This window comes from Sorex fumeus, unplaced genomic scaffold (genome assembly GCF_029834395.1).
Source record: "Sorex fumeus unplaced genomic scaffold, SorFum_2.1 ptg000195l, whole genome shotgun sequence".
Taxonomy (NCBI): domain Eukaryota; kingdom Metazoa; phylum Chordata; class Mammalia; order Eulipotyphla; family Soricidae; genus Sorex; species Sorex fumeus.
In genome coordinates, this window is record NW_026606252.1 from 57,314 (window position 1) to 72,931 (window position 15,618).

General features: G+C 57.6%; 1 protein-coding gene across 1 annotated transcript in view; it reads left to right on the forward strand.

The window, feature by feature from the left end:
* The first annotated feature begins 10,294 nt into the window (after positions 1 to 10,294).
* The window catches only part of LHX4 (LIM homeobox 4), a 28,154-nt gene continuing 22,830 nt past the window's right edge, over positions 10,295 to 15,618 (forward strand). The window contains exons 1-2 of the mRNA XM_056108151.1: positions 10,295 to 10,414; positions 10,740 to 10,869. Of these exons, the coding sequence (XP_055964126.1) occupies positions 10,794 to 10,869 (76 nt within the window). The 5' untranslated portion in view covers positions 10,295 to 10,414; positions 10,740 to 10,793. The remainder of the gene's footprint in view (positions 10,415 to 10,739; positions 10,870 to 15,618) is intronic.

A 15,618-nucleotide genomic window follows, 5' to 3' on the forward strand; every position in this document is an offset into this window, starting at 1 on the left:
ACACTCACACATGCACACACACTCACACGCATACACACACGCATGCACTCACACACATCCACACACGTATGTATATGTGCACATATGTGCACACAACACACATGGACTCACAGATGCACACATGCACATTCACGCAACACTCACATGCACACACATGCACACACACTCACACGCACTCACACGCATGCACTCACACAATCACACACATGCACATGCACCCACCTATGCATACATGCACACATATGCACACAACACACACGGACTCACAGATGCACACATGCACATTCACACAACACTCACATGCACACACACATGTACACACCACTCACACGCACAAATGCACACATAGGCACTCCCATCCATGCAAACACATGCACATACTCACACATGTACACACATATGTACACACCGCTCTCCTGCACACACTCACACTCACACCGGCCTCGTCACTGTCCCCTCCTCCACCCCTTGTGACCCCCAATTCTGAACCTGCCTCCTGCCTCCTCCTCTCCCAGGCTCCTGCCTCTCCGGGCTCCCCCCCCCCCCCGCACCCAGGCAGCCCCAGAAGCCCTGGGTCAAGCTCCCTGAGTCAACGTCCTTGGCCTGGGGCTGGGCGGTGGCCAAGGAGGGTCCCCGCATCACCTGGTCTGAGCATCACCAGGCGAGACTTGAGCACCAGTCCTGGAGTGAGCCCTGAGCACTGCTGTGTGAGCCCAAAGCAAAACAAAGAAAGTCCTTGGTGGGAGGGGGGTGCTCAGAGAGCAACAAGAGCCCTCAGCTGGGGCTGGAGCGATAGCACAGTGGGGAGGGCATTTGCCTGGCGTGCGGCCGACCCGGGTTCGATTCCCAGCATCCCATAGTGTCCCCTGAGCACCGCCAGGAGTAACTCCTGAGTGCAGAGCCAGGAGTCAGCCCTGAGCATCGCCGGGTGTGACCCAAAAAGCAAAAAAAAAAAAGAACCCTCAGCTGTTCTCAGGGGGTCCGGCAGGAATGTGTCCCCCCTCCCCCCAACCTGGTCCTGGCCACCATGGAGGGCCTTGGGCTAGAAGCCGAGCGGGGCACTCCCTGGAGGGCCTGCAGAGCCCACAGCTTTTCTGGGCCTCAGTTTTGCCCATCTGTGACATGGGCTTGTGGGAGGAAGCAAGATGTCACCAGCTGCCCCCCCTCTCCCGCACACAGCTGGAAGCCACTAGAATGCTGGAAGGTTCCTGAGCTCCAGAGCTTCCGGGGGGCGGGGGGCGGGGAGGGTTGAAGCGAGAGTTCGAGAAGCTGCTTCTTAGCCTTGCTCTGCCCTGCCATGAATGTGGAGAACAACAAATGCTAGAAGGCAGCGGAAGAGGGGTCTCAGTGACAGCACAGCGGGGAGGGCGCTGGCCTGGCACGCAGCCTACGCAGGTTCGATGCCTGGCATCCCATAGTGTCCTCTGAGCACTGCCAGGAGTGATTCCTGAGTGCAGAGCTAGGAGGAACCCCTGTGAAAAGCCGGATGTGACCCAAAAAGCAAAAATAAAATAAAATAAAAATAAAAACAAATAAAAATCAAGGGGCCGGAGTGGTAGTATAGTGGGTAGGGCGTTTGCCTTGCACGCAGCCGACCCGGGTTCGATTCCCAGCATCCCACAGGGTCCCCTGAGCACCGCCTGGAGTGATTCCTGAGTGCAGAGTCAGGACTCAGCCCTGAGCATCGCCGGGTGTGGCCAAAAAAAAAAAAAAAAAACCATAAAAAAGAGATCAACCAAGGAAAGAACAGCTGGTTTCCAATCAGCACCTCGGGGTGACTCGGGTTGGGGGGTGTATGTGTGTTGGGGGGGAACAGACAGAAGTGGATGAGTCCCCTGACAAACAGGGGGTCACTGCTTGCTGTGAACAAGCCTCAGTGCTATTCAAGTGCTCCTGTGGGTTGAACAAACCCTGGGGTTTGGGTTCAAGGGATTATCCCCGGTCTAACCTGCACTTCCCAAACCATAGCACAGTGGGGAGGGCGCTGGCCTGGCACGCGGCTGACCAGGGTTCAGTTCCTGGCATCCCATAGGGTCCCCCAAGCACCGCCAGGATTGATTCCTGAGTGCAGAGCCAAGAGGAAGCCCTGAGCATCGCCAGGTGCACCCCCCCCCCCCAAAAAAAACCAACCAAACAAAAATCCAAGAACAAGTTTCAGACACCGAAAGGGAAAAAAACACCAAAACATCCCCCTAGCCCCCACCAACCAGGAATCTGGCTTTTTCTGGGGAAAAAAAGAAAGTTGTAGAAAGTTGGGGCCACCAGGGTTGATAGTACAGCGGGGAGGGCATTTGCCTTGCACACGGCTGACCTGGGTTCGATCCCCGGCATCCCATAGGGTCCCCCAAGCACCGCCAGGAGTCAGCCCTGAGCATCACTGGGTGAGACTCGAATACAAACGAACAACAACTCCAAGAAAAGGGACCCGGGTTCTAATCTTTGCCTAAAAATACCCAAGTCTGTCTCCTGGCTTCTCCCAGGAACTGCAACCCCAACAGAGGAAAATAGGCCAAGCATTTGAAAAGGGGGTACAAGTCTAGGGAGAAGCTTCTAGCAGCTCTTAGGAGAGTCTGTGGTTCCCCACACAGACTCACAGATGCTAGGCCCAGTGGGAAAGGGAGGGTTTGACCCAGGGGCCCCAGGAGGACCCATTCAAGCTGGGGTTTGAGTGCTGGGACACTGTGTCAGACCCCAAAGACGGTTCCCCAACTTCCCGCCGCCCTCACCAGCACGAGGAGGGCAGATGGCAATTTTTGGGGTCCTGGAGCAGCAAACAGTTGGGGTCCCTCACCCACAGTCTGCTCTGTCTTCCTGGCCTGCTGGCATGGACCTGGCATTCATGCATGAAGGAAGGGCTCTGTGGGCCAGAGCGAAAGCACAGCGGGGACGGCATTTGCCTTGCACGCAACTGACCCAGGTTCGATTCCCAGCATCCCACATGGTCCCCTGAGCACTGCCAGGGGTGATTCCTGAGTGCAGAGCCAGGAGGAACCCCTGTGCATCGCTGGGTGTGACCCAAAAAGCAAAAAAAAAAAAAAAAAAAGGAAGTGATCTGTGTGTGTGTGTATGTGTGTGTGTGTGTTTCATGTGTTTATGGGGGCACACAGCTTGGTACTCGGGCCTACACGGTCTCAGGTCTCAGACCCAGGGCTCTGAGCCCATCTGCCGGGAACCCGCTCTGAGCCATCTCTCCAGGTCTGAGCCCTCTGAGTTTCGGATGAGAACCAAGTCTAGCCAAACTCCCCAAATCCCAGGCACCTGGGCGGAGCTCAGAGCACTTGACACTTGTCCCCCTCCTGGCCACACCCTGGCCCCCCTCTAAAGTTATCTGGAGATCGGGGCTGGAGCAATAGCACAGCGGGTAGGGCGTTTGCCTTGCACGTGGCCGGCCCAGGTTCGATTCCCAGCATCCCATATGGTCCCCTGAGCACCGCCAGGGGTAATTCCTGAGCGCGAGCCAGAAGTAACCCCTGTGCATTGCCGGGTGTGACCCAAAAAGTGAAAAAAAAAAAAAAGAACAGAAGGGCAGGCTTGAGAACAACCAGGGCTGCTTCCCAATGGGGTCCCCCCCCCCCCCCCCGGGGGCAGCTTCCTAGCAGGTTCTGGGAACAGAAGGACAAATGACAAAGTGGAGGGCGTGTGATCGGGACCAGTGACAAATGAAGGCAAGGCTCTCGGTAGGCAGATGAGGAGCGCGAAGGCCGGGACCTGGCCGAGGGAGGTGTTCCTGGCACCCCCTCCCCCGTCTGGGTGAGTGATATGGACCAGGGCAGAGGGTCTATATCAATTTAGCCGGGCAGAAAAATGAATGAAAATTGAATTCCCCGAGGAGACCCCGGAGCTGTTACCCAGACAGAGATAAATCAAAAGATGCCATCGGAGAGAGAGAGGAACTGATTTCCTTCTGAATAATTAAGGGAACCGTTTCCAAATGCAAATAAAGGCCTGGGGAGGGCTGCAGAGGAGGGGGGAGAGGTGGAGGTGGAGGGGATGGGACAGGGGGTGATGGTGACCCAGCGGATGATGGGGAGAAGTTGGAGGTCAAGGTACCTGGTTCCAGGGGAAGCTCTGAGCTCTGGAAGCTTCTCAGATGTCAGGGGCTGAGGTTGTCCAGAAGCCTGAGATGCTGGATAGGAAAAGTCACCAGATTATTTGGGAAGTCAAAGGCAGAAACTCGATTCCTTGAACCTTCCTAGCAAGGAGGTGACCCCCGGACCAAGCAGTTAACCCCTCTGCCTCCTGCCGGTCCTACCCCAGCCCAGGTTTGATGAAGAAGCCAGAATGAGATCAAAGATGCTCAGAGAGGGGCTGGAGCGATAGCACGGCGGGGAGGGCGTTCGCCTTGCACGCGGCCGACCCGGGTTCGATTCCCAGCATCCCATAGGGTCCCCCCGAGCACCGCCAGGAGTGATTCCTGAGTGCAGAGGCAGGAGGAACCTCTGAGCATCACCCAATGTGACCCAAAAAGCAAAATAAATAAATAAATAAATAATGATGCAAAGACACAGTTGTCTGTGGACTGTGGGTTTGCCGCTGAATTTTCCCTCCGAATAGCCTCCACTAACGTGGTGCAGTGTGTTGGCAGAAATAAAATTTGGGAATGGGGCCAAAGCACTAGTCCAGTGGGGAGGGCGTTTTCCTTGCATGCAGCCGACCTGGGTTCGATTCCCAGTATCCCATAGGGTCCTCTGAACACTGCCAGGAGTAATTCCTGAGTGCGTGAACCAGGAGTAACCCCTGTGCAATGCCAGGTATGACCCCAAAAGCAAAAATAAATAAATAAATAAATAATTCTGGAAATGCCCAGAAGGTGCTGGACCCTTCTGGACACTTACTGACAGCTCTTTGCCCAGGCAAAGTCACTTCACCACCACTGCTGGGCTTTCTGGTGCCCACCCGTCTCAACAGGGGCAGCCCAGGTGACAGCACAGACTTGAAATCAACTCTCAGAGCGCCCTGGGCTCGAAGGCCAGCCAGGGACAGTTTGTGGGAGCGGTTTACTCACGAGTGCCTCTGTGCGGGTTCAGACAGCTCCAGCCCTTCCCCCTCCTCTCTCTCCTTGGCTGGAAGGTCTCCGAGACCTGTTGGCCTCAGTTTTTCCCACGGACCACGTGGGTGCAGTAGCAGCATGCTGGTCGTAATGCTGAGAAGCAGGTGGGACCAAGTAGTAATGGCACTCACTGTGCCTGATGGGCTTAAACTTTCAAAAGTGTGTTGGTTGTTATTTATCGGCACAAAATGTCATTATCAGCATCACCACCATCCTCACCAGGATCACCACAGCCATCATCATCGTCACCATCATCACTATCACCACTACCATCAACACCATCATCACCATCACCACAAACATTGCTATCACCACCATCATCAACACCGTCACCATCATCATCACCAGAACCATCACTATCACCACCATCGTCAACGGCATCACCATCATCGCAACCACCATCACCATCACCATGACCATCACTATCGCCACCATCATCACCACCGTCACCATCACCACCATTACCATCACTACCATCCTCACCATGATCACAGCCATCATCATCGTCACGACCATCACTATCACCAGTATCAACACCATCAACATTTATTATCACCATCACCATCATCACGACCATCACTATCACCACCATCATCAACACCATCACCATCACCATCATCATCACCAGAACCATCACTATCACCACCATCATCAACGGCATCACCATCATCACAACCACCATCACTACTGCCACCATCATCAACACCATCACCATCACCACCATTACCATCATCACCATCCTCACCATGATCACCACAGTCATCACTGTCACCATCACCATCACCATCACTACCATTCTCACCATGATCACCACAGCCATCATCATCATCACCATCATCACTATCACCACTACCATAATCATTACCCATCACCACCATCATCATCACGACCATCACTATCACCACCATCATCAACACCATCACCGTCATCATCACCATCACCATCATCACCATGACAATCACTATCACCACCACCAACACCATCACCATCATCATCAACACCATCACCATCATCATCACCATCACCACAACCGTCGCTATCACCACCACCATCAACACCATCACCATTATTATCACCATCACCATCATCACCACCACCATCATCACCATCACCATGACCATCACTATCACCGCCATCACCTCCAACACGACCATCACTACCAACATCATCTCTACCATTACCATAATCACCACCACCACCGCCATGATTCTTTTGCTTACACAGCAATAAGCACTAAAAAACCCATTTAAGGGGCCAGGAAGATGGCACAAAGGGCTGGAGCATGTGCTTTGCAGGTGGGATCCCTGGCACTGCGGTCCCCTGAGCACTGCCAGGTGCGGTCCATAAACAAACAAAGATCCCTTTAAGAACAGCTGATGTTCCCTATTAGAATTCCCAACTGGGGGAACTGTGAAGGTGGAGGTGAGGTTGGATCCTTATCTCAGGATGAGACAGCTCGCAGAAACATCTCCCCGGGGACCAGAGCCATAGCACAGCAGGGAGGGCACTTGCATGAAGCTGACCCAGATTCGATCCTGGCATCCCATAGGGTCCCTGAGGTAGCTAGCAGCAAACCCCAAGCACCGCTAGGTGTGGCCCCTGAACAAACCCAAAGAAAAGGAAGCAGAAAAAGAACCACCCCCCTCCCAGAATAGGTACTGACTAAGCTATATTGCAGGTACCCTGGTCAGTGCTGGCAGCTGCAGACACGTGTTCAAGGGCTGAGAGCCAAGTGGACTCTCCTGGCACCTCCAACTCTGATCTGGGGGTGCCGTAGGTACCCCGTCAGGGAGCTGCCTCCAAACCTTCGAGCAGAATCTCCCAACTTCCTTGGCCTCTCACTAGTTTGCAAAAATATAATCTAACTTCAGGGGCCAGAAATCTAACTTCAGCTCCCAGAAATCTAACTTCTGGGGCCGGAGCAATAGCACAGAGGGGAGGGCGTTTGCCTTGCACGTGGCCGACCCGGGTTCAATTCCCAGCATCCCATAGGGTCCCCTGAGCGCCACCAGGAGTGATTCCTGAGTGCAGAGCCAGGAGTAACCCCTGAGCAGTGCCAGGTGTGACCAAAAAGAAAAAAGAAAACATATCTAACTTCATGCAGTCAACACACAGAGAGAACCCCCCAAAGCAGCCCAGGGGCAATGATGGCCCCCCTGGGTCCCTGCAACACCCCACTTCCGCCCCAGGGGCCAGATCACTTGCTCTGGCCATCACTGGTCTGAGATAGGCTGTGGGAAGGGTAGGCTAATCCCAGGGCACCTGAAACTGCGGAGACGGTTTGAAAACCACATCTCGGGGGCCAGAGAGGTAGTACAATGGGTAGGGCCCTTACCTTGCACATGGTCACCCTGGGATCAGTTCCTGGCATCCCATATGGTCCCCTGAGCACTGCCAGGAGTAATCTCTGAGCAGGAATCACCCCTGAGCCCTGCCCTCCCCCAAACAAAAATAAATAAATGAAGCTGCAACTTTATGTTCTAAAAATAACTGCCACCCAGGATCTGCATTTTATCGCATATACATGTTTTTCTCTTTTCCTAATATTATTGAAAAACACATAACCAATTATAGAAAATTTGACAAGAAGAAAAAAATTGCCCTAATTTACTTTTCCCACTAATATACTTTAGAAAGAGGGTTTTTGGTGTATTTTCTCTTACTTTGTGCCCCCTTTGTGATTTTTTTCTTTTTGGGTCACACCTGGCGATGCTCAGGGGTTCCTCCTGGCTCTGCGCTCAGGAATCACTCCTGGCGGTGCTTGGGGGACCCTACGGGATGCTGGGATTCAAACCCGGGTCAGCTGCATGCAAGGCAAACGCCCTACCTGCTGTGCTATTGCTCCAGCCCCCCAGTGATTTTTTTAAAGATGATTTTTATTATTTATCATTTATCATTTTAGTATTTCTGCTTGATAAAATAACATGCAGACATTAATAAAAAAATTTTTTTAAATACAACATGCAGAGGAAACCAGTGGAGGGTGGACAGAAAGCAAATAATACATCCTGCAAAGATTCTTATAGTTAAATGCATTTTTCTATCTATACTAATTTTTTTTTAATTATTTTTGAATAATCTCTTTATTTTCCTTCTTCGCACTTATGACTAAATCCCAAACATGTTTCTACATTATTAAATGCCCTTCTGCAGTATTTTCTAAAAAATGACATAACAAAATATTTTATTTGCTCTAATTTATTGAATGACCCCCTATCATCAGAGATGTGGTTTCTCTCTCTCTCTCTCTCTTTCTCTCTCTCTCTCTCTCTCTCTCTTTTAAAATATGTTAGTTACATCTTTGCCAGTATTTAAAAAAATATTCTTGAGCATTTTCTGTGGATAAATACCTCTGAGGATTGGGTCAAATCCATGACACTTACAGGTTAAAAAAAAAAAAAAAAAGGTTGCCAAATGCTCCCAGAAAACCTTGTTTTTCTTTCCATCCTCACCAGGAAATTGTTTTCTAATCTGAGCTTTCACTCTAGACTGGCAATTTTGCATTTTTATCGTCGTAGAATACTGCACCCCGCTTCTAAAAAAAAAAATTGAGCATTTCACCAGCGTTTCCGGGCTGCTGGATTTCATCCCTAACTTCAATAGCTGTATTCTGTCTAATGAATGAGTACACCTCGCTTTCCTTTTATCCCCTATTAAAGGGTTTTCTCTTTTCCAAATCATTTCTACCTCACGAGGAGAGGTGTTCCGATTTTTTAAATGATGTCTGTGGAATATAAACCCTCCAGAAGGATTAGATGAGGGAATGCCTTGAGCTACAGATTGGTCATGGGTTTGCTCCGGGCTGATTCCTGGCTTTGTAAACGGATTTCAGAGCATCGAGGGCAGCCGGCCCCGCCGGGGAGCGCATCCGTTCCCCAGCGCTCTTTTTCATCGCCTGAATTCTACGACGATGCCCCCAGGGACCGTGGAGAATCTCAAGAGGAGGCCGGTGGCCGTGGTGGCCCGCTCGGGTCTCCGTCTGCTTGCAGGACTGGCGCGTTTGCTCGCGTTTGCTGCGAATTCAGTGCGTTTCTGGGGCGAACGCTCCGTGCGCCCTAGCGGGCTCGCTGCGGGTTCCTCGCTTTGAGCTGGGGAGTCACCTCGCAGGTAAACGGGGGTCGTGGTCCCCACCGTGCCCAGGACCCCTGCGAGCTGGCCAGTCCCCCGCATAGAAGACCAAACGCGTGCGCCCTGCACCCGGCCACCCTCCCTTGAGTCCTCACCAGCCTGGTTTGGGGACAAGCCTGCAGACAGGACCCCCCCCCCAGTTCCCCCAAACCCCAGCTGGCCCACGTGGGGAGGGGGCTGAGACTCCTGCGGTCCCGCCTTGGAACTCTGGAACGAAATTTAGGCTGGGCTGGGGTGGGGGTAGGGAGGTCAGTGGCGGTGGGGGGATGGGCTCCCCTGGCGCGTGTCCACCGTGGGGGTCTCCTGGGTCCTCGCCCCCGGGGTTGGGGGGGGTTGGCGGCCGGTGGGGGCGGGGGGATGGGTTCCCCTGGTGCGCGTCCACCACGGGGGTCTCCTGGGTCCTCGCCCCGCGCCTGGGGGTGGGGGATGGGGGGTTGTGTCTTACTTCCTCCGGGATGTCGCGTGGAGGGTGGAAGAAGGGCGCCTGACTTGCACGGTCCCGGGATGCGGGTGCGCGCACACGAGGTCACTGCAGGTTCAAGGTTCCCCCCCGGACCGGGCGGAGCTGGGGGGCGGTGGGGTGGGGGGGAAACATCAGGAGGAGGAGGAGGAGGAGGAGGAAGAAGAGGAGGAGGAGGAGGAGGAGAGGGAGAAGGAGGAGGAGGGGGAGGGGTGGGGGGATGCGAGCCAGGCTGCAGGCCGAGGCCTGCAGGGGGACCGGGCCCCGCCACCCTGGCCGCTGTCCCCCGGCCGCAGGACGGGCTGTCCCTGGTCCAGCTAGCGGGCGGGCAGGGCAGGGCAGGGGGGCGGCGGGCAGGGACCCAGAGGCGGGGAGGGATGCGCCGACTGGCTGGGCACCGCGGTGGGGCGCGCGGCCCCCAGGGCGAGGAGGGAGGGCCTCCCCGCCCCCAAGTGCCCCCCGGAGAGCGGCGCGTGGCGGTGGCAGCGGCCGGAGACCACCTGCTGCCGCGGCCCGGGGCGCTGCTGCTGCTGCCGCATTTATACCCGGGGGGCGGCCGGCCCCGCCTCGCCCCGGGCGGCCCCGCCCTCCGCGCCCCGCCGGGCCTCCCGGGGGAGGGGGGCCGCGCCGGGGACCCCCCAGCCGGCCCCGGGCGGTGCGGGCCCTCCCGTTGGCTGCAGGGCGCGTCCCCCTGCGCAAAGCGACGTCACGGCCGCTCCTGCAACCGTGAATGAATCCAACGGGCCGGGTGACCGCGGCCTCCCGGCACGCGAAGGGTGGGCAGGGGGGAGGCGGGCGGGGGGAGGGAGGGAGGGAGGGAGAGAGCGAATCTGCGGGGGGACGGAGGGAGGAGGAGGGGAAAAAAACCCTCCGAGCTGCAGCAGTCGCGGGCTGAGCACCGGAGAGCGGCCGGGCCGGGCCGCGCGCGGGGAGGGGGCCGCCAGCCTGTGGATTCGGCCCCGCCAGGGACAGCGAGGGGGGGAGGGTCGCGAGCCCCGTGACGCCGCCGGCCGCCTGCAGGGGAGGAGGGGGAGAGAGTCGGGGGCGCGGGCGGGGGAGGGCCCGCGGTTTACGATCGTTTTCAAATTTCCCCGCATCCAGCCGGACCCGGATACCTCCGTAGACTGCGCCCCCCCGGGCTGGGTCCCAGGGACCATGCAGAGCGCAGCGGTCTCGGCGGAGGGGGCTGTCGTCAAGGCGCTCCCGGAGATGCTCGGTGTGCCGGTGCCACGTAAGACACCCCCCTTTCCCCCACCCCCTTCTCACCGGGAGGATCTGAGCGGCGGCAGAGGGCTGGCCGCGGTGGCCGGTGGCCGATGCGGGACGCGGCCCGGATGCTACCCTGCGCGTTCGTCTGGCGCCGGGTACCGCGTCCAGAGCGCGTTTCTAGGGGCTTTAGGGACCCCGAAGTGACAGCGTCGGGGATGCTTCTGGTGGCTCGCTCGTCTCCGCATTCCCTAATCCGCGGGGCGAGCAAGAGTGTTGTTTGGGGGGGGCGGCGGGGATGCACCCCGGGAACCAAATCCAGGCCGGTCCCCCCCGCCCCCCATCTCCCCAAACCGTCCTCCCGGTGTCTCCGACTTCTGCACTTCCCAAGGGGACCCTCCGAGCGCCCAGCGCGGCGAACGCAACTTCACCCCTGCTGGCGGGAAGTTGAAGATCGCGTCCCCCGGCTCCGGAGGGAAGCCGGGAGACCACCCGGGGATGCTCTGGCCCTCGCGCGCGCGCGGAGGCGGGCGCGCCCCGGGGACGTTCCCGTTCCGGAGCCGCCGTCTGCGCGGCCGTCGGGGACCGTCGGCTGCTAACGGGAGGGTGGAGAAGCGCCGGGACCAAGTGTTGAAGTCCGGGTCCAGCCTGGGCGCTCGGAACCGGTCGCGCACGGAAGGACAGAGGGAGCGTTTCGGGAGCGTTTCGCCCGCGGTCTGGCCGCGCCTGCGAATTAACGGGGGTCCCAAGCTGGGTGCTTCTCCCCCAAGTTTCCCCTGTGTCGTGGGGCGCAGGGATGTGGGGGTTTCTGCGTGTTGGTTTTCTCGAAGAGATGGCACCCCCAATCCGGAGGAGAGGCCGCGATGAAGTCTGTGGCTTGCGCGCCCCGCAGAGCCCCGTTCCCCGCCACTGCGCCCCGAAAAACGGCTGAGCGTCCACTAGCGGTGCTAGCCAAAGGGGGTGCGCTTTTGCTCACGGAGCAGTGAAGAGCCTTCTCCAGCGTTATTTTAAGTAAGAACGGGCTCGTTTTTTCGGTCACCCAACGGCCGGGTGGTCGGGGCGGCGCGCTACCCCCGGCAGCCTTGGGGAGTTTCACAGAAGGTACTGGAAGTTTCACGCAGCCCTTAGCTTGAGCTCGGGCGTTTTCTTGAGCGTTCGCGGCAGGATTCTTGCGTCTCTTTCCCATTGGACCTAATTTCACGGCTTGGCAGTTGACTATAAAGAGTGGGTAGAAGGCACTGGGCATCCGCTGCACCCCCTTAGCCCAGGGGGACCCCGTGGGGCCAAAGACGCCCTAACAAAGGCTCTCCAGGTTCTCAAAGGCCACAGCTGACACCCTGGCCTGCTGGGGATGACCTCTCTGTGCTGTGACAATTGGGGTTCACCGTGACCTGTTAGAACTCAGTTGAGGACAAGGAGGGGTTACTCCACTTGGCAGCCTTTGGAGGAGTGTTTGTCAGTTTGTCTGTCTCTCTCCAGGACTCGTCCTTTTTGCTTTTGGGGTGCATGGAGCTTGGGCCTCACCCCTTGCTGCAAATCCGGTTACTGACTAGCAAGCTCTTGGTGACGGGGTGTTGAGTACAGGGAGGGTGTGGTCCCCTCAAAAACAGCCATTCTTTTTGGGGTGCATGGGCGCCTAGTGGCCTAAGAACTTGGGGGGAGCAGGCATTGGGCTTCAGGAAAGAAGGTGAATCCCAGGAGGATTGATCTGAATTGGGGGGTTCAAAGGAAAGGCTCTTTTTTGGGGTCCCCAAGGTCCACCCCAGTTTTCTGCCTATATCCTGCAGTTCTAGAAGCAGCACTGGGTTCCCTGGTGTCCAGGGGCATTTCAGAGGAGGAGTTTTCACTGTGTTTGTTTGGATGGTGGAAGGTTCTTTTGTTTTCCTGGGGGTGGGTGAGCTGCACACTCTTTGGGAAAGAGAACTTGATCAGCAAAGCAAAACTCTCCTTCCTCAAGGTGGGCTTTCCCTTTCATTCTTTTTTTTTTCTTTTTGGATTTTTGGGTCCCACCCGGTGATGCTCAGGGATTACTCCTGGCTCTGCTCTCAGGAATCACTCCTGGCGGTGCTCGAGGGACTATGTGGGATACCGGGGATTGAACCCAGGTTGGGGCCGTGTGCTAGGCAAACGCCCTGCCCTCCCCCTGTGCTATGGCTCCAGCTCCCTCCCTTGCTTTCTTCCCTCCACCCCAACCCACTGCTCCATGTAGGGTCCCAGTTTCCTCCTGGGACCCCCTTCCCCTGCTGCTCCTTGATGAGGTGGAGGCCAGCACCCCCTCGCTGCTCCCCCAAAGATGAGGTTCAGCTTCTTTGTTGTTTCTGGGGACCAGCTCCAGTCCAGAAGCACATCTGGTGGGAAGGGATTGGGGTGACCTGGTATACATCTGGGGTAGAGGAGTTCACCCCCTGACCCCTCCTGGCCCCCAATTCTCTTAGGCCCCAATGGATGCTTGTATGTCCAGGTTGGGCACCCACCACCAGGTCCTTCTAGAAGGGTCAGTGGGGTTATTGGGGAGGGGTGACTTGGGAAGGGCAGAAGAAAAATTCATCCTGCGGTGGAACCCCGCTTCTTGGCTCTTAGTTTAGGGGAGCGAGTTCCCAGCTGCCTCTGTTCCGTGGGGTCCTCCACCCCCTCCCCAGTTCTCGGAGACCCCCAACCCCAAGACCCAATTTATCATCCCCTGTCTCCGTTCTGCTGGCCGCCTGATGGGGGGCAGAAGTGCTGAACATTTTGGAAGGTGGGGTTTGGGGGTGCCTGGTGTGCCCCCCACATATGAAAGAGGCATGACTTCAGGTGAGACTTGGGGGTGCTCAGGTCTCTGTTTCCTTGTCTCAAGAATTAACTCCTTCCTGTGGCTCGTGGGGACCCCAAAAGCCGTGCCCAATGAGCCTTTGATTTTGCACCCGCTAAGATCTGTTCCCCGTTTCTTCCCTTCCCAGGCTTCCTCTGTGTGTGTGCGGGGCACATTTCCTCGTACCCCCAATCTTCAGTCCTGACTCCCACATTCTCGTTCTTCCCGCTGGCTATTTCTTAGGGGGCCCTCACGCCCCCCCCCCCCCCCAACCCAGCTTGGGGGTTTTCAAATTCTGGAGCAGTGATTTTTGCAATTATTTCCCTTCCTGCGTTGGCTCCTTGGAGCTGGAAACACCAGTGATTTATTTTCCTGTTTGGAGAGAGCGGCAGGTTGTGATTCTGTCAGATGCCGAGACAGAAACTCGCACCGCAGCGCCGGGCCGGTACCGCAAAGCTGCCCCGAACCGCACGTCTCCGCAAACACAGCGAGCGGGAACCAACTTGCACGGTTCATCCTCTTCTCGGAGCGCGGATTCGAGACTTGCGGGGTCCATCCGGGTGGGTTTCCCTGAGCGAGGCACCCCCCGCCCCAGTCAGCCGCTTGCCGGGCTTCCGAGCCGCGCCCGCGACGGGGGCATTTGGAGAGACGCGGCGACCCTCATCGTGGGGCGCGCGGATGTAGCGTTTTCCGGATCGGGCAGACGGGGCGGGCGCCCGTCGCTTTGCGGGTCCCCAGTTCCTAGGAGGACACGGGCCGAATAAAGCGTCCTTGGTGGCGCTCGGGGCCGCGGGGTGTCCTTCAGCGTGGCCTCGTGGCCTCCGGGGCAGGGTCCCCGCAAGCCGGGGGACAGACGGCGGGTCTGGGTTCCAGCGGCTTCCAGGCGCTGTTCCCCTGCGTGTGGTCGGGTCCGGGCGCACAGTGCGCGCGCGTCGGGGCTTTTGGACACCCCTGCAAGGTGCGGGCAAAGGCTGGAGACCCAGGAGGGTGCACCCTGCACCCCCAGCCTGGCGGACGTTGCGGCTGCAAGCGGGAAAACCCAGGCATCGCCCGCGCCCCGCGCGCGCCCCGAGTTCATCCCTCCAGCCTCGTCGTCCGTTCGCGCTCTTGGAAGGCTGGGAAAACGGCTGGACGTGGCGGATTTCTCTCGATTCGGAGGCCGCGGGGTGGGGGTGGGGGGTCCGACAGCGCGTCCCGACCACTCTACGTCCCCTTGACAGCGCGTCCCGACCACTCTACGTCCCCTTGGGCGCCGCGGGTCAATCTCTTTTACCCCGGGAAAAGCCGTTTCCCATTGGGGAACGTCGGGGCGGACCGTCGGGATTCGCGCTGGGCAATCCAGGACCCCCGGGGACGTCCCCGCGCCGGGCTGGGAGCCGGTGGCACCGGGCTAGCCAATAAAGCGACGGGCGTCGCTCAGGGACCGCGGTGGCCGGGCTGGCCTGGGCCGCCCAGACCTTCCCGTTCTTCCCGATTGCGGAGTTTTTAATTTATCTACTTATATTCTGATTTTTTTTTAACGCTCCCCAAACGGCAAGGCGAAGGCGCCCTGGGAAACAGCGTTCGGGTGCGCGTGGATTCGGGGCGCCGCGGCTTAAGGCGCAAGTCGCGGGCGGGATCCGGCCAAGAGCGCCCGTTCCAAAGGGGACCCCGGCCCTCGGACCTCCGCGACGCGTCCCCTCCCCTCCCCTCCTCGCGGACCTGGGTTAGGGCAAGAATGTGGAGCAAATGCTTTCGGGATTAGGCGCCTGAAAGGTCGAGAACCCCCCGCCGCAGGAGAGCGAATACCAAGGTCGAGTTGTTTTAATCCTCCGAACCGGGCCCCCAAACCCACCTGCGGCGCGTGTGGGGGGCCCGGGGGTCGGCACCGAGCAAAGCAATTGCTTCCGCCAGCCACAGATGGGCCTTGGATTTTGCCTGTTTCCTCAGGTGTGCGGGGGTCTTAAATATTCCCCCGGGTCAGACCAGGGAAGGTGCGATCAA